A 26,961-nucleotide genomic window follows, 5' to 3' on the forward strand; every position below is an offset into this window, starting at 1 on the left:
ATTATCAAGATTTAACTGTTAATCCATATTATTCAGAGGGCTTTCAATAAAATAATTATCAAAAAGTTCTACATTCGGGGGACGTGGGGGAGGGAGGTGAATGCTTTAATGCCTAGGACTGGTGAGCACTTCAGACTGCAGTTAAACTCATTTATACAACTAGAATAGCACCTAGAAATTCCACAAACAGCACTTAAAATCAGTTTTAACTGGCTACAAGATTCTATCCCATCCTTAGTTTACACACTGCTTCAGTAGTTTCTACTTGAACTGTATCAGTACAATCTACCAGAGCATTAAGCACTCAGTACTATAGAAAGCAGACTGAAAGTGACTCATTTACACTGACTGCACTATCTCATAAATCCATGGTGAATTCAAGTTGTTTTGACTTTAAACAATAAAATGGGACATTACCTTGATCAAACTGTTTCTGAATGTTGTCTTGATCTGTTTTATTACCACTGACACGGTACAGGCCTTCAGTACACAATCCTTAGAGGGAGGGAAAAAACAGTTATAAAACAAGGTTATGTACTACAGAGCAAAACAGAGCCAGTCATAATTATTTATTCAGAAACCATAAATAGGAACAGAAATCTAAGTGCCTAAAAAGTAACATGGTAGTACTATATCAGTGTAATTGTTATCAGAATGGGAAATACCAATTGTCTTTTGATTACAATACTCCATTTAGTTTAAGTCAGGAGAAAAGTGTTAGGAAGCAGAGGTTCTCCAGGCTGCTCATTATTACCTTGCCTTACTATGTGTTACAGAGTTGTCATAATTCTAGCAGCCACCCTAGGTAAATAACATTACAATACAGATCCACACCTTTATTATGAACACACAAACACAGACACACACACACACACTCACAATCGCTCGCTCCACCCCACTGATTATGCATCCTATCACATCACAATCTGTTTTGCCCACAGCTACTCGCCAAACAGCAGCATCCAGCCTGCTAATCACAGCTACCCGTCATCTTTTTCTTTGGCGATTTGGAAACCATTAAGGAAAACAACTGGTTCATAGTCCAGAGTTCTCCATCTTTACAGGTGCAAAATTATCCATATGCTACACCTCCATAGCACTATCTGCTTTTATTAAAAAAAATCCAGTTTTATAGCTCCATGAAGTTTCTTGGCTCTTTACCATCACAGCCCAGTAACTGAATGCATTTTCCACTATCAAGTCAATACAGCAACTCCTCGGTCACACCTCAGTCTCAGAGCATGTCTATTACCAACAAACGCAAGGAATCCTGCTCACACGCTCCAAATAGTGAACACACTTAACTACTTCATACCACTGGGAACGTTGCATCAATTCATTCGGCAATTATCACTCTTCTAACTCCACTTCTCCCCCTTAATGCCTCCACAACTCACACATCTCTTTACTGGCCCCATCAAGGCTACCTTAGTAGCTTTTGAGTATTTCTTCTTCAATAAACCTTCCATTTAGCTCTCCAAATACATAGCCAAGAATCTTTTCTTGTAATTATTTACCAGAAGCGTCCTTTCAAAAAACAGAGCACTGTTCGCTGCTTTCCTCAAAAAGCACCAGGAGATACAAATTGGTGGCACAAGGCAAAATGGGGGATTCAATGATTTCCACAGCTGGAGGGGTTTCCAAACCTGCCTTCAAAAATGTGCTTCGAATGCTGTCAAACAGAAATACTTTGTATTTCTCTTGCTGAAGTTGTAAATAAAGGAATAAAAGAATTAAAAAGTCCCTGGTAGATAGGAGCAAGCTAGGATCATTTAGTACAGGAGCACTCTCAGTTAGATTCCCCACAGCCCCAGGGTACTCTGTGCTTTATCCAACTACCATTCCATTTTTTTCTGCACAAAGGGAAATGAATCTGCTGCAATAGCATTTTCTGTAAAGTCTGATTCAGTCACTGTTTAGTAAGAGAGTTTAAACCTTGAATACTTGGACTGGGCTGCTGTGGAGATAGAGATGCTCTATGGTAGTATCTGATGTTTTTTTCCCCTATTTCACCACACAGTAGACAGCTCTTTGCTCAGACTACAGCTCTGCGATACTAGAAAAGCTAACACAGTACTTCTGAAAATTTTCAGGAGATGCCTACTAAATTTAGGCATCTTCTTCCAAGAACAGCAGATAAGTGCTGCAATTCTGGATTACGCTAACTAAATTTGTCTCTTACATTCTTCACACAAAAATAATTTTTCCTGTTTTTATATTCTACAAAATAATACCTCGTGAAACAGTTGGTGAGCTGTCAGTATGCTGTTCTTCTAAGGCACACACAGAAGAAAGTTCGTTCTGTTTGTGTGCATACATGCACTTACAAGTCCAAGTGACTTTTAAGCAATACTTCAATTCTCTGTTTTTTGTTGGCATTGCTCTCTGTTTGTTGTTACTATCCAACCAAGTCTCTGAAATGTTTGTTACATCAAGATATTCAAGTATGACGCTGTAATTCACTCATCTAAACTTGACAGCTCTCCTTCTGAGGTTAATGTGGTCTATAGAGGGACCAAAGCAGACCAAGGCCTGCCCAGCACTATATCCCATTTCCACACCAGGACGCAGGACATACTTGAGGGGAGAGGTAGGAGCAGCAGGAGAAGAAATGAGCAAGTTTTCTGTGGTATATCCTCTCATCTTCCTATGAATGCTTTTGCATAAGGAGTTGTAATCACCATTTGGGGATTTATCCTCCACTAATTCAGCTAAAATCCCTTTAAGTTTACTGTGGTCTTTACAACAACTCATGGCAGAGAGCTGCTTCATAATTCAGTAACATACAGCATGAAAACATACTGGTTTTATGCTCAGTATCTGAAGTTTTCATTTTTTTCATTGTCTTAACAAGCAATGAGTTCCCTACTCTGTCAGCACCAATCACGTTTTTTTGTTGTTGTTTTGTTTTTTAATTTATAATTTCCCTTCCTCAGAAATTTTCTAAGCTGATCAGTTTAGTCGTTCTTGCACCAAAAGTTACCATTACTGTCCTGTGCTGTATCTTTTCCAAATTCTTTTCTACTCTAAGGCAGATTGATCCAAACTGTAAGCCCTATTAAAGCTGCATGCATAGCATGGAATTACACTATAGGATCGTTTTTCCCCATACGCTCTCTTTAATTCTTTCAGTTCTTTTTGCTTCTTTGACACCACGTATTGAGAGTAGATGTTTTCAGACAGCTTCTCTGATGATTTTAAAGCCTTCTGCGGAGTGACAACAGCTATACTAATATTTAGCCTGCCTAAGAGTCACACAGTAGCTGCCAACTTGGCATCTGTAGCCAGGTTCTCACTCTCATTGTACTGCCTCCATTTCTGAATGCGTGCCATCTCATCACAGCACGCCTGTTTCTCTCCAGCCTAATTCCTTCCCCTACAGTGACCAACTAAATTTTTCAGGAGTCATTTGCTCCTACAGCAGCCAAGATGATCGTTCTCAGAGTTATCTCTGTAAATTTTGTGATCTCTGCCAGTCCATAATTTTATTCCACAGATTGACCTAGCGTACCTCTTCTCAGCCACTATGCCAGCCAGACTACACAGGACTAAAGGAACCTCCACCTGACTGAGCCAGACCCGTAATTTCAATGTACACCAAGAATGAAGGTACCTACAGAGCAAAGAATGTAAATTCTTTTCAAGTAAGAAAAGCCTGACACTGAATTAAATGATGTAAATACATTTAAAATTCTACAGTTAAAACATTCTTAATCTGTGCACAGAAACACTGGCATTTAAAGAATCACGACTTTTAATTCACACACTCCAAAACAGAGCCAAAAATCAATGTTTGCCTGATTTTTCAATAATTTATACATTATTGCAAATGTTCAATAAAAAGGAATCAGTATAAAGAAAATAAGCAGTACTTTCAGGAAGACTCAAAAATAGGAAGTTCTCATCCAATGCTGAATTAACAGTTCTATAATCTTCATTAACAAACTATTAAACAAGCACTCAACCATTTTATGAACTATTACTCAATCTCATACTTCATGGCCAGTTCATTTACAAAACAAAAAACAACTTCAATTAAAATGACACGAGAATAAGCAATTCACTTTTTCTGTGCTTGCCAAAGCAAACAGGCACATTCTTTACTTCATTAAAAATGGGCTAGATCTGAAGATACTGTAATTTTGTTTGGTCACTGGGCACGGAGGAAGGTAGGGGAATGAGAGCAGCAACTAAGCACAAGTACTGACATCGTGGTCTTGTCTGTATTGTTTAGAAATTCTTTACATAATTCCCATGATGTTTCCTTTGAAGAGATACCTTAATTAGCAATACAGCTCAAGTGCATAACGTGTTTATGAATATTTCAAAACATATTTGTTTATAGCTTTTAATGATTCTCACACACTAATAAATTAACACGTGTGCTCCTCCCTCCATCCGTCTGGTAGTCAGTCTTCCTTCAGAAGAAAAAACTGATGCCTGTTTTCCCCTCCTCTTGTGTTTCGACAGAATTTCCTCCCTGCTGATTAATTCTGAAGTTGCACTGCCCGAGGTGAAGTCATCACAGAATTACGCTGGTTGGAAGGGACTTCAGGAGGTCATCTACTCCAACCTCCTGCAGGTCTTTGTTTAATCTGATCTTGAATACCTCCAAGGACAGAGAACCCACTTGGAGTAACCTGAACCAGTGTTTCAATAAGCCTCAGAACAAGATTTTTCCCCATCTAGTAGGAACCTCCAATTTTAATGACTGTTGTTTCTAGTTCTCCTGCCATGCACGTCAGTGCTTTAGCCTGGCTCCATCACCTCAGCTATCTCCTCACAGGTATGAGAGAGCTACTTTCTTTAGCCTCTCTCTCTCCAAACTGTGCCAATCCAGTTCCCATTACTTTTCCTCACAGGTCATGAGCTCCAGACCCTGACCCTCTTTCTGCTAGACTCACTCAAGTTTGTCTACACCTTGTATTTCAGATGAATTTCAGATGAAGTCTAACAAGTCCTGAGAAAAGAACAATTACTGTAAGTTACTGCCTACCCTTCTGTTGGGTCAGTCCAATACATGCTCAGCTGCCTTTGTTAGCAGGATGCACTACTGACTCGTGCTTGGTTATCTGCCACCAGGACCCCCCAGATCCTGTCCAGCTGCACTTTCCAGTTGCATAAAGTCAAGCACTAAGTTTATTAAATGTTAAACTGTGCTAGTATTCATAATATTAACTTGATGTCTCCTTACTTGGTAAAAAGACTGAAATGTCATTTTTATCATGCTTTTCACCTATCAATTAAAAATGTACGCCAACAAAAAAATCCAAAATGCAAATTAAAGCAATACTTAAATATTTAAAAAGCTCATGTATTAATATGACTAGTTAGCATGAATAGGTTTAGCCAAAAATATTAGAAGTCTGGAAAGCTAAAATAATCAACAACTGTGTTTGGTAACAGATAAACAGAACTTGAAAATAAATTGGCAGCATATAAGCCACCATAAAAATGTCACTACGTAACTATATCAAAATACTCTATGAACTTGCAATAAACACTAACTTTACACTTAAATTTTAGAACAGAATTAATATTCAATAGATATCTTTACCTTGTTTTGCAATTATAAAATTCAATCATACCTACAACATAGAGATAGAAAACATTAATTTTGTTGAAAATAAGGATTTAATTAGCCTTCAGAAACCTGTGTTCCTCTCTCTCAAACCAAATGGACTACTTTTGAGTCTCGGTAGCTATGCAAAATTCATGTAATACTAGAGAACTCTGAAGAAATATACTTCTTACTTTTCACATTGCATTTCTTAAAAATAAATGCACAATCACAGAATTCATGCTATTAATATAGTTAACAAACAGTTGAGCTTCAAAAATTATCTGAACTCTGCTGCCTATACAAAGAAAAAACAAGATGTATTTAAAAAAGTAACGGTCTACATAGTTGTAGAGTAGCAGCCCTGGTTTTGAAGCTACCTAGCTATGCTTCCCTGCTGTGAGCATTTCCATATATCTGGTTTGCAGAACAACACTGCTTATTTTAAGTGATGTAACAAAATGACCCTCTATTCATTCCAGCGCGAAAAAGCAACTAACGCACCGCGAGAGCTGTATCCTCAAACCTCCTTTTAGAAGCCTGCAGCTGAAAATAACTACTAATGTCAAAAAGTCAATTTCTGTAGCTGCCCTCAAAAGCAAGTTACACGGTGATTTGAGGTGACAGAAGTAAAAGCATACAAACATCAGCAGGTTATGCACTACACGATACCACCAGTGATTATAACAGTACTTATATAGTCTGTAAAAGGTTACAGGTAAGACCGTAATATCTTTACCAGAAAAGTAAGTTTTCCTGAACATGTATCTTTATACCAAGATGTTTAGTGGAAAGGTTGATAATTCACCATTATCGAGTTACTTACCTGAGAGTTAATTTTTTTTTCTATCATCTCATTCAATGAATCAACAAGAGTGAGCTCTGACAACCAACCAAAGATTACTCATCCCGCTATAATTATAATGAATTCAAAAATGAAAGGCTTGGATAGAGGAAACATTTGCCTATAATCATGGACAATATATGAATACCCACACAGAGTTTGTTTATAGTATTTAGGCAAGTTTTCCTCCTTCCTTGCCCAGAAATGTCAGTATTATTAAATTTAAGATAATCTTACACGATATCGTATATATTTCTTTTAATCAATAGGTTCCAACAAAGTAAAATATTATGGGCTATCCCTGCTTTGGTATTAGCATCAACAACAGTACACACTGCTGCCAAACTGGGGGTTCTAATACATACTCACTACTTACTGGTCAAGCATTAAACACTTCACTCCCCCAGTTTCTACTTCTAGTGCTATCAAGAAAAGTTTCCCAAGAAATTTGCGCCCTTCATCATCTTTGAAAAGCAGGAATTATTTGACTCCATAGAGCAAAATTAGTCCAGAATAAAAATTCTTATTGGAAAATATCAACCCAAACAGGAACACATAGAGTACCTTCATGCGTACGTATCTACACATGTATAACTGAAGGTCAGGTAACTCCAGCAGGTTTAGCTTTACCCTGACAGGATTCCTAAGGCACCTTCTAACAAAAACTCGTTCAGTTAGAAAAGGCTAGAATTTTCACCTCTTGGATTTACTTCCATTTGTCCAAATTATTCCTCTTCCACTGATAAATACTCATGTTTTTAAATGTGAGGGTATTCCAAAGCACCACGATAAAACAGAAAAATCCAGTGGCATTTTCTACGTGCTGTCAATTCTTTATGGTTTAAGTTGAGTAACAATCTTCAAGAACAGCTTCTGATCTTATCTGAGCATCCAGAGCGAAACAGAGAAAACTGTGTTCTACACTAGTTACTTTTTAGCCTCAGTCACAATTCAGACAAGTGGGTATAAAGCACTGTCTTCTATAATTTCATGAGGCAGGGAGAAGAAACATGAAAATTTGAGATTAGCCCTTCAATTTAAGGTTAATAGTATCTTCATAAAAAAACATGTAATTCAGCCACAATGCAAATTACATGGGATAATATAAAGGGAAGGAGCTGAACTCCATGAACTTCAGTGATTCTGTGATTCTAAGTACCTTAAAGGGAAGCTAAACAAATCTGTCCTCCGTAAAACAAGTATACTGATTAGCTTCATTCAAGCAGAGATGGAGAAGACTACAGATCTTGATTAAAAAGAAAGATGATGACAGTAAACATGGGTATGTCTGATGAGTCAGTCAGTACTAACATTAGGCTGACTTGCTAAGAGAAAGCTGAAGTATTGGAGGACTCCCCAGGGACAAGCAGCTGATACAATAGCTTTATCAAACAGAGCTGGTACCATTCTGGACTCCAGGCTGAAGTTAACAGATCTTGACTTGCCTTCTGCAGACTAATCATCTCCAAAACTATATTCATGGGATTTTCCACCAGATAGTCCCAAAGTCAATGATGGGAGTCTATTTCAGCAAAGGACTTGAAGGCAATGCAAGTGAAATTGTAATTTCCCTTGTAGCGTGCTTCTCTCAAAGAAGGCAAAAATAGATTCTATCACAAGAGGAGGCTGCATGAAAACTACAATACGTGGTTACAATCTCGTCAGGTATCTACAGAACATTAACCTAATATAAAAATAACACACACCAGCGATAGAACTCCCACAACCAAGTATGAGAGCTGAAAAGAACAACCAAAACTCCTTACACAGAATCTGAAGCAGAAGAAAAACTGATTCAGATCAAAAGTAGAGACTTTGTTCCATCTTTTCCAAATGATTAACAGAACCAGCAGGACAACAGTCTTCACAGTCACACACAAAGCACACAGATGGCTCAAGGTTTGTGCTGCTTACACATTTGGCCAGAATTAAAATCCTCCAGCTTTCAGTACCTGTACAGCAGCAGACCAGGAGAACCAGCATACAAGCAATACCTCCCCAGCCACCACTTCTGAGGAGCCCCATACATTCTGAACCCACCAGCAGCTTAACTAAACACCTTATCCTTCAAAGACAGGTCATTAGAGGAGACAAGAAGTGTTAGATCTACTGGGTGCTTCAGTTACCTGATGATTATGAGGAAAAGAGATGACCGTTCATGTTTCCTCTCCATTACATTTCTCTCTCTCCCTCCACAAACTGGTAAAAATAATCCTTTCAGAGAAATACTAGATTTTCTCTTAAAGGTCTCCCACAAAGTCAACAGATAACAGACAACAATACTTTAAAGAAAAACGAACTTTCTTTAGATCCAGATCTATAATTTTGGGATTTAAAAGTATTCTTACAAAGTTACACGTGTGCAAATTTAAGATATTACTTCTAGATTCTACAGACTTTTTTTTTCTTTTTTTTTTTACAAGTCATTTGTTCTACCAAGACACTACTGGCAAAACGTCTGATCTAAATAGCTGTATATAGAAGATGTTTGCAGCCATTTTTAAAGAACATAAATTCAGACCATGACTCTCCTTTTTTATTTTTGCCGCATACAACAGCGAGCAAATTATATATTAGATGATCTATACCACTCTATTACTCCTTGCTCTTCTTTCTCCTTCCCTATTTTTTTCCAGGAGGGGAAAGTAAGAGGGATGAAAATACTGCTCTTACCTGCGGGCAAAGAATCAATAGGAGGTAAAGGTTAAAGACAGATATACTTACATCTTTGACTCCCAAAAGGTCACTGCCTGAGGTTTCACCTATTTTTATTATTATAATGCTCTACAGAAGTTGTCAGAAGCAGCCATTAGGCTTACTGCCTGTTGTAGACCTTTTGGAAATGCTTACTATTCTCATACATGGCAATAAAACTGAATTTCAGAAATGAAATTCTTCAGTTTTATTCTTGCTAAAAGTTACTGTCATCTTACAGCTAAAATTGTATTACAGAACGAAGAAAACGTTGACAAGAAGTGCTGTTTCACTCTGCTCTCAACAATATCCAACAGCAGGCATCCAAGGGATGTTCCTGCTTGTGTTTCACCACCAGTTACTGTTTTACCACCCTTATGCCTTCATTCCCTTCAAATGTTGCCATTTAGCCTTTACGCAACTTCAGAGCAAGCAAGCGCTTTTCACAAAGTGAACGTTAGTGCTCTCCACTTTTAAAAACAGAACAGAAAAAACAAAACTTAACCAGAGGTAACACCCAAACCTCCAAACAACTTCCCTGTCCAAAATGTCATCTTATGTTGGACCAGCTAACATCATTTCATTTGCCTCATGGCCACCTCATGGCTGAAAGCAAGAGGGCTTAAACACATGACCAGGAAGGCACATAAAAAGATGAGAAAAAGAAAGGTGAAACTTCACCTAATATTGTACAATAAGCTGGAAATTTGGAAATGAAATAAATGGTTTAGTATTGTTAATGCAGAAATACGAAGTATTTAGAAAGTAAAGTTTTCTTCATAACAAGTTAAAATGCAAGTCCAGGTTAACCCGCAAAATAAATAAATAAAAGTTCTTTGATTTATTAAACTACATCAAGTATCTGTTTTCTGTGACTGGTAAAAGTAGATTTCAGAGCTTTTCAGTATGTTACATAGCATACAGTGTCAAAAGTGAGACATACAGGATGGAATGCTGCTGGGTTAGAAGTCATTTGGCATTACAAACTCAAGTCTTTCTTTTTAAAATTACAGGAAACATTAAATGTTAAATGTTTATCAATAATGAGTGCAATTTTTGTGTAAATAAATAAAAAAGACAAAACACATACTAAGAATATAATTTAGACAACATGTTCTATTTTTAAAATGTACTTTATCCACAATGAAGTTATTTATTTCTGGGATAGGATTCTAAGAGTGCTTTAAAACAGAAAACAAGAGGCATTGTTTGGTATGCAAGTGGGAAGTCTTTCCTTCATTAAGTTTCCTGTCTTACCTGTGTCTTCAATGAATTGCACACATTTTTCAACAAACAGAGGTATGGGTTTCTCCAGTGTAACCAGGTCCTGCAGGGGCATCCCAAAGTAATTACTTTCCCAGTTTCTACGGATTGGAGGATTGAATGCCTTAGCTTTCTTTTTCTGCTACAACAAAACAGAATTATTTAAGTAATAATTAAGTACTATTCAAGTAACATCGTAACTCATATTGCAACCACTTAGTAAAAACAAACAGATGACACATCTACCAGAAAATCAAATTCCCCCATAGCAACCTGAGTACAAATGTACTTTTAAAATAGCATACACTAGAGAAAGAGCACCTAATTTCTAAAAGATTTGGTCATTTTTGCATCATAAATATTAACTTTCAGCACCTTCACAGAGGAATCCACATGAATTACAATTTAACCATAATTATTTTGAAATTTGTAGAATAACAGTATGATGTTTCCTATCACAAGAGACTGTCTTCTGCATGCCTGTCAAAGAGACTAAGCAGTCTTTACATTGCAACTACTCTAGAAACATGATGCAGAATGTATAGCAATAAATCACAGAGCAAGAGTTGCAGGCACTAATATTAAATATGACTGCTTAGTTGCACACACAGGATTTTAGCGAAAAGGATGTCTACACTCAGCCCAATCTTGCAAGGCAATTTTCATATCACCTTTTCTTGCTTTTTTTCTCCACAACTACTTCCAGCCTTCCCCAAGAGACACTTTACACTGTTGAACTAATAAAACCACTTTGGATAATTACAGATATATTGTAGCAGATACCACATTTCATCTCTGAATGTTGATGAAAATATTCAGATATGGCCATGTAAACTGGCCGATCAATTGGCTGTAGAGTGGCAACTAAATGTGGTAACTGAATGAACATCATCATCGTCAAACCTAGCATTCTATTAAGTTTATGCACTGTAAAAAACAGTAAAAAAACATTGTGTTTTCACATAAAAGCTCTGACATACTAAATGCTGAGTGAAGAATAACAAAACACAAAACACAGTTAATAAAGTTAGCAGTATTTTGTAATTTATAAGAAGACATCTCACTATTAAGACAAAACACACCACTGTTTAGTTTCTTTTTAGTTTTCACTTGGAAAAAGTCTTGAATTTCAACCTCTTTGTGCAAAAGAATGGTTTAACCTCTAGACTTTTCCATTTTTATTTTCTTTACCATCAAACTTGTTTATTCGGGCCTTACAGGCTACCTATAACTTCTGGTGAGAAAGGCACATACTCATCATTGACTTGCTCACTGAGAAGTAATGGCTTTAAGTACAGCTTGATGGGGGAAGATGGAAACTCCAGCTTCAATATTTCTCCATCACCCTGCAGCACTGTGGAACATCTCGAACAACTGGTAACAAGACCTGTTAATCACAGCCCTTCAATAGCCTAATTAACGAGCAAGGCTTTTCATGTGGAATGCTTCTAGGACAGTTTCTGCTCCTTGAAATTGGCAGCAGAGTACCTGTGATTGAACATGGTAACAAAAGACTAATAAAAGTTTAGGATTATCTTTCAAATTTGGGATTCCTACAAAAGGTGCAGCACTTTTAATTTAGAAGAAGGGAGCATTTATCCACAAATTCTTCAGAGTATTAGAAAAAACTGCTCTCCAGCAATTTGTTGCTCCCCAGTTTTACGTTAGTTGATTTTTCTATTTTTTATTTTTAAAGGTTAGATAAAACTTTAGGACAAACTTCCATGGTTAAAGCAGACTTCTGAAAGAATTTTTTCCAACTGTCAATTCTGCCTAACTTCTATTCATCTTGGATAAAATACAGTTGATTCATCCAGCATATATGCCTTCAGATCAGAAACAGCCTTTTCTTGTTTCCTTCTCACTGCCACAAGCTCCTGCTTTTAAGTCTCTAGCGCTCAACCCAGTGCATTGGCCGTTTTCTCCCCTTAGTGGTAAAGTATTATTTATTTAGGCAACAACTATACACACTTCTGATGAGAAGATGCTGAAAGGGCCAAGCTGAAGCTAAAGAACATGTAAAACTCAGCAAACACCTCTGTCAAATGTTGAATGTAAGATAATCTTAGAGATGCTTGCATTAACACAGTAAAGAAGGCAAATAAAAGCTGAAATTACTGCTCTTTCAAGGTGGTCAGTGCACATCCCCACCACCTCAGAATAAATGGAGTATCACCAACCCTCAGACTATATATTTCAGACCCAGCAGGTTTAAAAAGGCAGACTCTCTTTGATAAAGACATAATACTAGCGTAACATTAACAAATCTGGTTAGAGTGCGAAAGCTATTTGGTTAATGAAATAATAAACTAGGATGTTACAGAATTTCTATGATAACAAAAGTAATGAATATTGTCTGTGCAGAATACCTGGATATAATATGAAATACCAAATATGTCTCAAGCTGGAATGAAGAGTGCTTTTGCTAATAGATGTCCTGTGTTTAGAAGAATGGGTTTAAGAGACTAAGATTTAACTCTGGTATTATACACACTCAAAAAAGCATAAAGGTTTCTTAGAAAAGCTACCCGAAACAATCAGTTTCATCTCTAATCTGGAAAGTGAGAATTTGTCTACAGAATTTAAATAAAATTAGGACAAAATAAAAGAACAGGGGACAAATAAAAAATATATCCATAACCTGAAGCCCTTTTTCGTTGACCTTAACATAAAGAGTAGGAGAAACAATTGCTGGGGGCCTAATCCACAAACATGAACCAGGATTTCATACGGCACACATAGAACTACAATACCAATTTTATCAGCTATTTCCCATTATGTATCAATTTCCTCTCTTTGATGTCACATGTATTAAAATCTCTTATGATTTCCTTGTCTTTTGGTAGATGTGAGTGGGTAAAATCTTCCCCAAAAAGTTGCATCATTTCCAGCATTTTTAGAATTTGCTGGCGAGATGATGATTTTGTCAGTTATTTTTAGTTCCATAGACATTTCAGCCAAATACACCTACTCACCACGATACAGCAGTCACCGAATACTGCAAACAGTGAGTACTACTCTAGGTACCAAGACTGTTTTGCACGTTTCTCCTAAATCATAATGAAGAAGAACTAACAGGTACCAAGCCAGAGAAGACAAGCAGCATAAAAGCTTGTTAGCTACTCCTAGCAAAAACCTCAGACCACTGTTTCCATGTGCCACCGTTTCGTGTCAGTAATTAAAACATCATGAAGCTGAAATCCTCAGTTTTCATATATATATATATATATATTTTTTTTAATAATTTATTATTGTGCTAAAACTGAGTTTTTCACTGTCTCCGCCATGGGTTCTACCACTTGCATCCTGCCAAAGGCCTCCCAGGACAACTACTCTTCATTCCCTAACAGAGGTTAATGCCAAACCTCAAGCTGATCCTTACGTTTTGGCAAGAAAGAATTCCAGCTCTGAGAACCCCAAGCTTTCCTCTGGTTGCTGATACCAAAAGCATTTACCTGCAATATTGCTCTAATTACTAGTTTAATCACATGAACAAGCATGTTCCAAAAGGCTAGCTGAAGTCCTCCTAACAAGCTAAACGTGAAAACATTTATTCTAGCACCACAGAGCATCCGATTCTCAACGTTAGAGCTATTTGTATAAAAAGCATAAAAACATGAAAAGACAGATTTAGAATATACTCAAGATTAACCCTCTTGACTGTAGGTACCAGGGAACCAGCTAAGTGGTGCCCATTCTCTAGAGAAACTAGTCAGATACCAGCCAGGTGTGAGTACACTGCAATGAAATTTTGCTTTTCAAAATTAACTTAGAAAACAAACTGCCCCAACCTATTAATCAAGGCCCTTTTATTGAAGGGCTGCTTATTCTAGCAAGTCCTCTCCGCTCAGGAGAGACTTCTTTTTTCCCCACTCACTTCCTTCCCACCAGAACTCCCTTCGTCATTTGTTTATCCGTGGGGAAATTCAGCCGCTTCTCTTCTACCTCCCACACTTGGCTGCTACTTTTAATACAAAGGAAATTTTCTGCCTGCTTCATTTGCAGTCAGCCCTAGGGTCATGGAGGGCAGAGTCAATATTTTCAGAACTATTAAAATAGTTCATAAAACCAGGTACCATGAGCAGCATTCATTTTATAGGCTTAATAAAGTATTTGTAATCTCTAATTCATGACTAGCTCCTCGGAAGCTATACAACAGATGAATAATGCAGACGATGGTCCCCAGCATGCCCTCTCTTTCTTCCCCTTGTGCCGTTTTTGGAATTCCAGTTTGTTATACCAAGTTTTAACTGCAGAGGCTCAAGAAGGCACGTGGCTCCAAACATGCATTTTCAGAGCGTTAGATTTGAATAGATGAAAATTGAAAGCACAGACTTCAATTCTTCTTGTAATCTCAGTGGGAAAAAATAAAATTTTCCCTACACATTGCAGTCTGTAGTAGACAGTAGTTTGCTAAATCAACCACTGAATTTACACCAAAACAGCTGAACAAAAATTTAAGTCTATCTTCTCTTGGTCACAAGTTTATCACAGTCTTACCAAAACAGAGATCAACAGACAGACAGTTCCTTACACTTTCCAGTAATGGTTTCTACAAAATTTTATACAGTTTTGACATTATAATGAGAGCTAACAAGTTTAAACATGGAAACCAGATGTCAAACCCATACTACTTATATTATTAGAGAAAGGTAAGAATTCATCTAGGTTCTACTGGATTTTTCTTGCTGAAATATTAAGACAAGTGTTCAGATGAATTTGAAGTAAAATGCATCTTAATAACCTCATTGTGAGGTGAAGTGGAAAGACAGTAATTTGCAGTCATCTTTGTTCAATCTTGCTTGCAAACAAGTTTACAGGGCAGAAATTTTTAAGTGCTATTTTTCAGATTTAGTTTAGCAATACAGTTGGAAACTCCAGACACGCAAAAAATTAAGAATAAAAATCAAAAGAAACAAAAATATGACCTGTCCTTGAATAATAAAACTATTGACTATTATTCAAAGAAAACAAATAGTAAAACCTGATCAGGTTTAATACCATTTAACAATGGTATGTCAAAGAATCGTCACAATTTACAAATGCAGCACTAGAAAAGTATAAATAATATAAAAATATATACTAGAAAATATAAATATTATAAATTATAAAGTAAAATAATAAGTAAATAAAATATTATTAACTGAAAAAATAATATGTGCGTCTTGTTACCAGGTAAGAAGGCAAGAAGCCTGCAGAATTTATTTCAAGATGAGGATTTGCCTTTCCATTTGCTAAAATTTACTCAAAATATTTGTTGTTCTTGATATGTTGGGGAGGAATACAAAACAAATATACTTTATGAGAGGGAAAAAAACAGCACAGCCTAAATTAGGCACCAAACATACCTTAAAGGGGTCACAAGGATAAGAGCTCTAAATGAGATGAGTAAATTTTTAACACTCATGAACTCCACTGTAAAGATAATTAATAAGAGTATTAATTGCAGCTACAGTGGATGGCTACATATTTCCATACCAGACAGGGTTCCTGCTGCACAGAGAAGGAAAAGTACTAAATTAAGGCTAGGGTCAAACTAATTATTTTCAATGGTTTAATTGACAATTAAATAATAATTGATTGATCATACTGATAAAACATCAAATATTGATAAAGCAAAAAAATACTGTTTCTACCAAACATGTTTACACATGAGAAGAACATGGTTGAGACCCATGAAACCCAAGGAGCACCGAGGTTTAGGCCTTATATATTTAAGGCATCGATGCATCAACTGCCCAACAATTGCAGCTGGGAATTCTTGCACACATTAAGGGGTTCCTTCTCTCTGCGATGTAAGAAGGCTTACTCCAGCAAGATCCTTACCCTCCAGGAATGGCCACTTGCCTTTCATGTCTTGAAATTATCTCTTGCACCATACCTTCACACTCATCAAGTTAAATGACCACAATTAATTTACTGTAGAAGGCTGCTGCTGCTCATGAGATTGGTGTGGGCGAACACATACTACTCTGTACAACACCTCAGTACTATAGCATTAAAGATTCTAACCCAGAAAAGTACCTACTTAAAGTTCCTATTTGTACTTTTTGAAAAAGAGAGGGACAAATGAGTACACGTACACATCTCAGGTGCAACTAGGAGAGGTGCAACTAGGCAAGGTGGACAGAGCTGAAGCAAAGTTGCATTGAACATTGTACTCTGTGCTTAGTTTGTCCCAGGTTTCTGAACGTGAGTAAGGGAAAAAATAATTAAACAGAAAAAGCACGTAGACATAAGGGAAAATTCACTCATCTTAACAAATAGTGGCAAAAAACAGGCACTTGGAAGCTCTGGAGCAGCCCTGGCTATTACACATGCAGACCAGGGGATGAGGGGCTGAAACAACCAGGAGTTAGACTCAACAGTCCTTGTAGGTCCCTTCCAACTCAGGATATTCTATGATTCTGTGAATCTAGTTAGTAGATCGGTGAAACTACGTCTGGTAAAAAGGCACAGTTGTTCTTCCTATTGTTTGTCAAAACTCATTTCCTCATTCCTATCCATTCAGTTGTAATCATTGACAATGAGGACCTCAGACTTAACAGGTTGAGTTTTTGTAAAAAAATAAAAAAAAATAAAAAAAAAGTTTAAGATATTTGTATTTTACAATCACTATATTTATGGCAGGAATAGCCACACTTTTATCTCGTGTTACCATGACATACAGTTAAATAGCTCAAAAAAAGTAACAGTACGGGCTTTAAGAAACATTCAGGAAGTAGTACAATTCATGCCTTTCACGTTCATGGGGTCGAAATTCTCAAAAAATTCAGCACATAATCTGTAAATAGTGGTAGCCTAATATCCCTCACATGGCCTACATAATGTTCAAAAAGGAAAATATCATCTAATTCTTCAGGTGTTGTAAAACACTGCTAGCTGCTCATCTAATACAACACATGAAAATATGGTGAATAAGTCATAAAATTAATAAAATTGTGCATCTCTTGCAAAAAAACAGTTTTTTGAAAAAAAAGAGTATATTACTTACAAACTACAATGAACTGCAACTACTCGAACAAAATGCCAGTTGAAACAACATATGTAAAAGATGCTACTTATTAAAAGTAGCAAGCATTCAACATTCCTAGACTTGGAATACTTACGAGCGTAGCAAGCATTCAACATTCCTAGACTTGGAATACTTACGAGCATTTTAGCTACAAAGATAGAGACATCATTACAATAATTTGTATTTCTGCTATTAGAGACTTTCTCTAATTTGAGAGGAACAGCCCTGCACCACAATTTGCAAGTGCAGGAAAAAACCAAGAGGTACGTCAGAGAAAACTCAAAACTACTCTTGCACTCCTTAAGAGCCTTACCCACTACAAAAAATCAGAACAGCCTGAAACTTGGACTCCAGCTGTCATGGACAGCCTAAAGCAACAGCAGAGGCTTTGGTAACGACAGCAGGGGGCTTGCTGACACAATGCCAGGAAGAGAAGATCCTCTGATACCCGTTCTACACAGTTTAAACATAAATATCCCACTCCAAGGGACTCTCTGTCAACTCAACACAGCTCAGACAGTAGGAGGATTATGAACACTATATTTCAATGTCAGTGTAGCAAGATCATTTCAATCAAAAGTATATAAATCTATATAAATTATATAGAGTATATAAAGTATATAAATCTATATAAAAGTATATAAATTGTTTTTTTAAAAAAAATGTTTCCCACAAAGAATAACTTCAAAGTATTTTTAACTATATGATTTCATAGCCACAAGACATCATTATTTACGCTTGCTAGGAAGCCTTAAGAAAATTTAGTGCCCTTTAAATCGGCCAAGTGTAATTCAAATCACAGCTGCATCCTAAGAATAGCAAGTCAGATTTTAATCCATTAGTAAAATTTAACTCTGTATTCCGTTTAAGCAAAACTTATTTCTACATGCTATTCCAGTACTGTCAGATAGTAGGAAAGTTTTTAAAAGACTACAAATGACAATATTAAGAATGTCAACTTATCTTCATACAAGAAAGAAAATATGTAACTGACCAGGAATATTCCCAATTGAATATTAAGTGGGACCTACATGCAAGAGACTGTTGTCAAAAATTAAAATCTGAACTATAAAGAGTATACAACCAGTACCTACATCATGGCACTACCTAAAATATGTAAATATCAAGCATAAAGATCAAAACAAAATAGTCATTTTTCAAGCAGAATATCAAATCATTACATAGAAAGCCACACTAGGTAGCATTTTGTTCCCTTTGTTTGAACAGAGAACTGTACAGGTAGCACAGCTTCCAAATTGATTATTTGCTTGCCTGCACTAGGAAAATGCAGCAGTCGGTAAATACACTATACAAAGTTTCCTTTTCATGCTCTGTAGAGTTCCAGGTTCCTGGTAGACAACTGAGAATTAAAAAGAAACCACTCCTTCCATTCACCAGCCCTTAACTTCATTCCAACAGCCAGAACTGCAAGAACCGAAAGAACCAGTTCTACCCAGGAACTTATGAAGCAGTTTGGTGTTGTGTTGGTTTTTTTTTAAATAAATGTCATGATTAATAAGGCAAGATTTTTGGACCAAATTCTGCCTTCACTTACTCATACAGAAGGAAGTGAAACTGCATATGTGCATACAGAAGGGAAGAGAGCTGAAACTTGTTAGTTATGCAGAAAATCCACCTCGTTCCCTCAAGTTTGCAGGTTCTGATCAAGCTATGTAGGAATCTTGGACAAAATTTAACAGTGCTACATCAAGATTTTAAATCAACTGTATCAAAATAAGGCGCAACTCTTGCACGTTTTGACTCTGCCCTTCTTACAATGCACTAGAAGTGGGGAAAAATTATATATACATACGCACATACAGTTTACCGAGCCATGTCTTATCACAAATCAGTTGACTTACCTTCTTATCTTCTTTTCCTTTGTGAGTTTTCTTTTTCATTTTTTTATCATCCAATTCTTGATCTGATGTAATAGCAGGATTATCTATTCCACCCTTCCATGTTTCGACAGGTGAAAGCAGCGGGTCTTCTTCACTTCCACGATGCCTTCCTTTTCTTTTAGTTTTAGAGGTGGTAAAAGCCTCATCGTCACTTGCATCCGAATGTGTTCTCCTATAGTAAGACTTAGCTTTGCTGAACAGTGTCTTAGACTTGTATTTGTACTTTGAAGGTCTTCTCTCCCCGTGACTTTTAGACATTCTGTCAGAAAACCCATTTTCTTCATCACCCTGGGCATTTATAACAATTGAATTTCGAACTTTGATAACACGATTCTGACTGTCATCCGGAACTGCATAGATATCATCTGCAAAGCCTTTATGTTTGAAAATAGTGTCAATAGGTTCAGCGTAATTGTCAGATTGGTCTATATCTTCTGGCGGCGCTGCAGGCACCCGAGAAGGTTGTTTCCTGGGATTTTTACCAATACCTGCCTCAATTGTTTTTAGGAGGTTAGGATCCAGTTTTTTCACATTTGTTCTTGGAACGAGGGGTTTCGGTTTTATTGGGGGAGGCACTTTATGGTTGCGTTCATGGTCGTGACAATTGAGGGGCGTACTGTGGATAGGATACTCGTTTCCTTCCAAGTCCAAGCGGTACTTTGAACGCTCACTGGGCGTCGGGAGTAACCTCACATCATCACCAATCGGACTGTAAGGCGGTGGTCCCTCAGCATCATCCTCTGAATCAGGATAGTTATAGTCAAGGGAACTTCCTCTGGGAGATCTTGAAAAAACATCTTCACTTGTATGTGTTGTTTCCCTTGTGCTGTCTGACATGTAAGAACTTTCAATCATGTTTTTCTTCTCTAACACATCACTGAAGAACAACGTGAAGACCTCAGTTTGACGATGATACTGAGATAATGAATACAAAGCTGTAAATTTTGCAGTAATCTCTGTTGCTATGTGCTCTCCTTCAGTCATGAGTTCCTTGATTGCTTCATTCTCAAAAAAGTCTGCCTGGCTGTCTGTAACAGCCACTAACTGGACAGGAATCGTATCCTGAACTTCAGAAAGGAACGCGCGAAGCATCCCCATGGATGCCTTCCTCTTGGCAGAATAGACCAGTATATATCCATGAACAAGTTCATCTTTCCTTACACCAATCGAAGAGTGGTACGATAATATAGTGATTTGTATGCGGCGCCTCTTTTCACCTATTATTTTATCAAGCATCAAAGAATTGTTCTGGCCAGCCTGAGCAGCACTACAGGAGTGAGAGTCAAGGAAGGGTGACAGAATGAGATCCACACTGAATGGATCACCACACATGGCACACATCACAATTCTCAAGTCAGCCTCTGACAGATCTTTAATGGTAGGAACAGGACTTACAACATCAAAGTGGTGTTTAACTGCTTCCAGTACTCCCCTCAGAGCTTGTTTTATTTGTGTCTCGTTAAATTTACGTGGATAGGTACCAGCAGGCACATCTACGAAAGGACACTGCAATTTGTTGGCCAGCTGCTGTCCCTGATGTCTCAGAATAGGCAGATTCTTGCTAACACTGTCCCTCTGGTTAGCCAGTATCAACGTGAACGGAAGATTAGCCATATACTTGTCTCTCCTTATCTGAGATGCTTCAGCCCTTATTTTTGCAATACACTCCCCAATAAAATTCAGAGATTCAATGGAGTTAAACACACAGAAACAACCATGTGGTTTGAAGGTAGAGGTCCACAACTGAGTCAACAGGTATGGGGATTTTGCATCAACAGGCCTAAGATCTAATTCATATATTTTCCCATCTAATGCATATTCATCATCAGTGGATTGCGTCCGAATTTCATTTGCTAATTCTTGTGCAAGGCCATCTTTGCCCAAAATGAAAAGATTAACCTTGTCTATGTTGGCACTATCGTGGTATAAATTTGAACGGCCATGATCTAGCTGCAGAAGGCTGTTGGCAAGTAGCTGCTCTACTTTAATGTCCATGCAATTTTGGCCACTGAGACAAGTTTCTTTAGTTGGGTGATAAACAAATCCTATGTGTTTAAGCAGAAGAGATTCTCTATCAGGGGCAAGTTTCTGTAAAGCTTTGTATCTAGGCTCTTCACTCAGAACTGCATGAATTTCACTCATTTTATCTGAACTTGGCGTTGCATTGAGATCCAGGTCATAAAACAGCTCTGAATGTTCAAAAAGCATTTCCTGAAACTCCTCTTTGGCTTTTTCAACAATCTCCCTCTGATGCCTACCATACACTTCCTTGCTATCTGCGTCGGTGATGTATTTGAATGCCTCGTCCTCCATTACAAAACATATAACTTCTTCCCATGGCTGTCCGGGTGAAATGAACTGGATTTTCTCAAGAGTTTTTTTGAATTTCTCCTTCATTTCCACCCTCCTTTTTTCAGATATAAGATGCTGCACGTGGTTTTGATAAACCTTTTCTGCCTCTAGTGTTGTGAGAAGATCAAATGGAATCCTTCTGTCATTCACTTTGTCTATATGGTCAGTTTCATCCCAAGGTGTTTTTTCAAGCACTACAAAACAGGACTGGAAGTCAGGCCTCTTCTCTATTAACTTCAAGGCTTCTGACCAGCTCAAATGTTCAATCTCATCAAGATTTGACAGAAGAGTATTAAGAGCTCTTGGCAATGCATTAATGTATTCTTCTTTTCTTTTTCTAATATGCTCCTGTTTAAGCTGCTCTATGTGTTTTGAAAATGTATTTTTGGCCTTCTTTGTTCCTTCCAAATTTATGTACTCTTCATAATCAGGGTGGTTTTTGAGTTTATTACTAACGGTTTTCCAAGTGGCATGATAGTCTCTCACAGTTTGGACAAGTTTTTCAAACTTGTCTGTTGCTGTAACAACTAGCTGTCTTTGCGTTTTATAGGCATCCAGATAGGGGATGATTTTAGGTTTACCACGAGTTTTATCCATCATTTGTACCAGTGCAGTAAAACAAGTTTCAACGTTGACATTGAATCTTGCTGATGTTTCCACTACCACAAGGTTTTTCTTATTTGAAGCAAATGCCTGAACTTCTCGCAGATAGTGATCCACACATTCATCACATTTTGTTGCTGCTATTATTATAGGTTTTTTAGACTTTGATAGCTGAATGTAGAGATTATTCACAAATTTAAGTTGATCATCGAACTTCCTATTGCATCCTTGGCTTACATCAATGCACAGTAAAAAACCATCTATGCTTAATTTCCCTTCAGGCATTTGTTTTTGCTCGAAGTCTTGCTCCAAGCCTAGCTGATCTGTGCAAATGTACATTAGTTTTTCTGCTGACTGCAGTTTGGAGGCAGCTGCACGTTTTATATAGGGTTGTAAGTTCGTACTCCGATGAGGCAAGAAAGTCTGATCATCAATGAACTCAGTCTGTTCAATAACATGAATTCGGCACTCGATTCCATCCTCACCGCTTTGCGTTACGTCACCCCAGTACAAAAAGTGATCATTGTTAACAACTCTTCCTCCAAAGTCAATTGTGCTAAGCACAGAGGTATGCTCAGGATAGTATTCATCTGCTTTTGAGCGAACGAATCTATTGCACAAACACGATTTTCCAACTCCACAGTTACCTTTATCCTTTTCAGTTCCAGACAGTCCAACAACACTAACAGCATAAGATGGGGGACGTGGCTCTTTGTTTTTTGCCATCATAACTTTCCTCTCATCCTTCTGCAATTATCAAGGTAACTGTATGTGGTTTTCATTCTGGAAATGTTCCTACAAGTTTGAAATTGTATATCCACGGTTTCAGAAAGAGCTTTCAGTTGTTCTTGCTTCAGCTCGTCCTTGAGATAACTTCAGATACTCAGGATGAGGAAGATCATCTTCCTAAAGGAAAAAAGAGGAAAAAAGTTAAAGACTGAAGGTATTTCCCTTCTATAATTCTTAAGAGAAATTTTAAAAGCACTGTTACTTGCTTACTCTGAAATTGTTTTCTCTGTATAAGAAAATTCCACAACTAATTTTAATGTGATCTCAAACTCAGAATTAACTCATGTTAACGTTATTTGTATCATAGATTTAAAAATAAACAACTTTTAGACACAGATCAATAACAGTTTATCTGTTTGGATACGTGATCAGCATACATCTGGGAACAAATTACTGTTTTCTTTCCTAACTTGCGAGCACCAGAAAGCATTTGCCGTTTTCTGAATTCATCTTATTACTTGGGATGAAGGGCAAGTGAAGTTTTGTTTTACAATAGCTGATTCTCACTAAGGATAAATACAATATAAATACAACTCTAAACCCAACCAAATACTCATATACATGTACTTTTACTCATGTTTGTACTTCCACCGGATAGCAGGCTTACCTGCTTGAATCACATTACTTTTGTGTGCATTTGTAGGTTTGGTTGGAGGTTTCAGTAAAGAAAGTTTTAAAATAAGAAGCTGTAGAACCAGGAAGTTGACAATGGGACTCAGCTGGTAGCTGTTCTGCAGAAGTAAACTACTTCATTTGTATACAAACAGTAAACTGTTTTTAAGGAAAAGTTTCTAACCTGAATTGTACTGAAAAGTACAAACATTGCCATATACACACTAATATAGAAAAACAAAGACTTAACTCTGAGGTTTTTAAAATTACAAGTCACATGGTCCTTTAAAATTACAAGTCCTCAGTCACTTTTTACAGTTATACAAACTGTAAAAAGAAACTCTACCTACACACAAACTTCCACAGAATTATTACAAGGTTCCAGCACTTTGACTGAAGTTGACATCTGGTGTAACAAATACCATTCATCTTTTAATCAGAAGATGCTGCTTGCATACATTTGCAGTATGCAAATGGAAAGGTATTTTAGAAACAATTACACAATTAACACGCGCAAAACATAAAAAATGAATAGCTGAATGGCCAGACCCAGCAGCCTATGATTAGGGCCGCTAACTGGCAGTGTACCCAAGGGGTTAATACTCAGTGCAGTACTGTTCAACATCTTTCTTTATGACTTGGATGATGGGGTGGAGCGCACGCTCAGCAAGTTTGCCGATGACGCAGCTGGGAAGATTGGCTGATACACCACAGGGCTGCACTGCCTTCCAGAGGGACCTCAGTAAGGTGTGGAGAAGGGCTGGCAGAACCTTGTGCAGTTCTAGAAGCAGAAGTGCAGGTGACTGAGCACTGGAACAGGCTGCCCAGAGAGAATGCAGAGCCTCCCTCATTGGAGATATTCAAAGCCATCTACACTTGGTCCTGGGCAACTCACTCTGGGTCTACTTGCTTCAGCGGGGGCACTGGACCAGCTAACCCCCAGAGGTCCCTTCCAACCCTAACTATTCTGTGAATGTATGTTGGTAATACTACTTTTCTCATTCTCTTGATGAAAAAAAGCAATCACATGGCACCATAAATGGAACATAGAGATTACTTAAAATATTCACTTTTACATTTGTGGAGTACAGAGTAACAGCATAAATGTACCTAAACATATGCAAATAAATCTTATATGAAGGAAGAGCCATTAGGAGCATCAACAGTGAAATTTTAGTCTCGGTATTATTTACTATTTTGTCATTCATAGCAACAATTTGTTTAGAGTGGTACTGTAGTACTTTTCTTCAGTTAAAAAAAAAAAAAAAGTCCTGTGTGGAGCCAGAAGCTGGACTCGATCTTGGTGGGTCCTTTCCAACTCAGGATACTCCATGATCTGTCACCCAAAAGGCTCTCAAAATCTGCCTCAATACTAAGTCATGAACATTAAGACATACCTGAGCTTGATGGCATGCAGTAATAAAAGAAATATTTGTATCACATTGTAATATAAAGTGGACTTTCAATACCTTGGATATAAAGTATCAATGCCTGGTCAACAGTTTTCCAACTTAAAGTCTAACGCTTACAAATAGAAATCTGAAGTTCTGATCAAAAGCATATTCTTTATGTAACAAACTCTGTAATAAAGTTCATTGACCACAATATAGAAATAAATATATGCAAAAAACAGCTTTCAAGTATGGAAATAGTCAAGAAAACTACCTTTTAAAATATTTATTTTAAACAAAGTATGAATTTCATTGCAAAATGAAAGGGAAAATAAAAAAAATTATACTTAATAGTTTTCATATTGCAAGAAGTGAAACATGATGCTTTTTAGAAATTTCTGTTTGTTTTACATAAATTTACACAAAGATGTTCAGAAAGAACTTATTTTAGACCGTTTAGTTTTTTTTTTTTTTTACTTCTTCCACTGTATTTTTATATCTGTAAAACAGAGAATTCAGAGCTAATAGAAGATGGCTCTGGAAACACAAATACTTAGTAAAAGCCATGTTTATATTACTACAAATAAACCCAGTGTTTTGTTTCCAAAGCAAAGCTCATCATAGTAGCATCATTCAGTCTACTAGAATGAGAAGTTCAGTCACCATTTGTGCTATAAAATGTTTTCCATTTACCACAGTACAATACAGATTTGATGTGGACTACACTAGAACACAAGAATCTTCATTCACAGGATTATTTCATTTAATCAGGAAGACACTATCTATTTGCAACTAGTTTACAAAAAGCAATCAATACTTTCAGATACCCTACATCCTCATATAGCAAAGGTTCTTCCTCCTCTAGCAATAAATGTTTTAAGCAATCAATATATTTTAAGAGACTAAGTAGAAAGAGTAAGGTGAAACGGGACACTTAGAATGCAAAAACAAACACACTAGCCTCTCATAAAACTTCTGAAATGGAAGATTCTCAAAATAGTAGGAGCCAAATCGCTTAAGATATTTAAAACTAGCTTTTTTTAAAAAAAACAATTTATATTTTGCACTGAGAAAAGCCAAGTCACAGAATGAGATCTATTTTAATTAAGTAATAAACTTGATAAAAATCTAACTTCATAATGGCTTCACATTTAATATGTAATCATTATTGAATTGCTGCCTAAATGGAAGGTTTTTCTTTTTGGTATACTACTAATTTAAATGCACTGTACAATTTTGAAACATACACACAGAAAATACACAATAAAGTAATTTCATTACATTACTTTAATCTTTCAATCTGCCTAATTCCAGTATAACAAAATGAAAATACTCTGAGTCCCCTCCCCCCAACTTTTCCTTGTTACAGATTCAAAGGAGGGGTTGTTTGTTTTCTCCAAGTTACTTCAGTCTTTGGATTGAAAATAATAGAGCACTTCTACACGTAAACAGGAGGATTTGGACAAACTATGGAACACAAAATGTATGACATCACTGCAGGAAGAATCTGACCTTTGACAATCTTGCTATAGGATCTCACCTCTACAGGCTTTTAGATTTCCCAGTGTAGTTTTAAGAAAATACAGCATATCATCTTGTATTTATTCATCCACCTCTCCCCTTAAACACAAAATTATCAAGACCTAAAGCCCAAACTTACCCTTAGGAAACAAGGTGCAAAGCAAGATGATTATCCTGCTGTGATCTTTCTGCAGTGATGTCACACATTTAAACAGTGTCCTTCAGTAAGTCCTTCCCTGAGGGATCTGAAAACAAAAGTAAGATTCATTAGCAATTTCAAAATAATGAAAGCAGGAGCAGCAATCAGAAAAGGCACAACTCTTAACCTGCGCATGAAAACTCTTTCCCTCAATTTAAACCTATAAGCCTAATTCAGAACTCAAAGCCCAAGCTGGATCTTCCTCTAAACTTAAAGG

General features: G+C 37.0%; 1 protein-coding gene across 3 annotated transcripts in view; it reads right to left on the reverse strand.

Annotated features, from left to right (window-relative positions):
* Nucleotides 1-26,961, reverse strand: part of ARHGAP5 (Rho GTPase activating protein 5) — a 46,728-nt gene that overhangs the window by 12,633 nt on the left and 7,134 nt on the right. For 2 of the 3 annotated variants that reach the window (XM_035327034.1, XM_035327033.1), the window contains 4 exons: nucleotides 26,685-26,790; nucleotides 19,239-23,138; nucleotides 10,356-10,503; nucleotides 418-495 (listed from right to left, as the gene is read on the reverse strand). In XM_035327034.1, coding sequence (XP_035182925.1) covers nucleotides 418-495; nucleotides 10,356-10,503; nucleotides 19,239-22,961 — 3,949 coding nt within the window. In that variant the 5' untranslated portion in view covers nucleotides 22,962-23,138; nucleotides 26,685-26,790. The remainder of the gene's footprint in view (nucleotides 1-417; nucleotides 496-10,355; nucleotides 10,504-19,238; nucleotides 23,139-26,684; nucleotides 26,791-26,961) is intronic. The other variant, XM_035327035.1, reaches the window with a different exon arrangement.

Source organism: Oxyura jamaicensis, chromosome 5 (assembly GCF_011077185.1).
Source record: "Oxyura jamaicensis isolate SHBP4307 breed ruddy duck chromosome 5, BPBGC_Ojam_1.0, whole genome shotgun sequence".
In the NCBI taxonomy this organism is placed as follows: Eukaryota; Metazoa; Chordata; class Aves; order Anseriformes; family Anatidae; genus Oxyura; species Oxyura jamaicensis.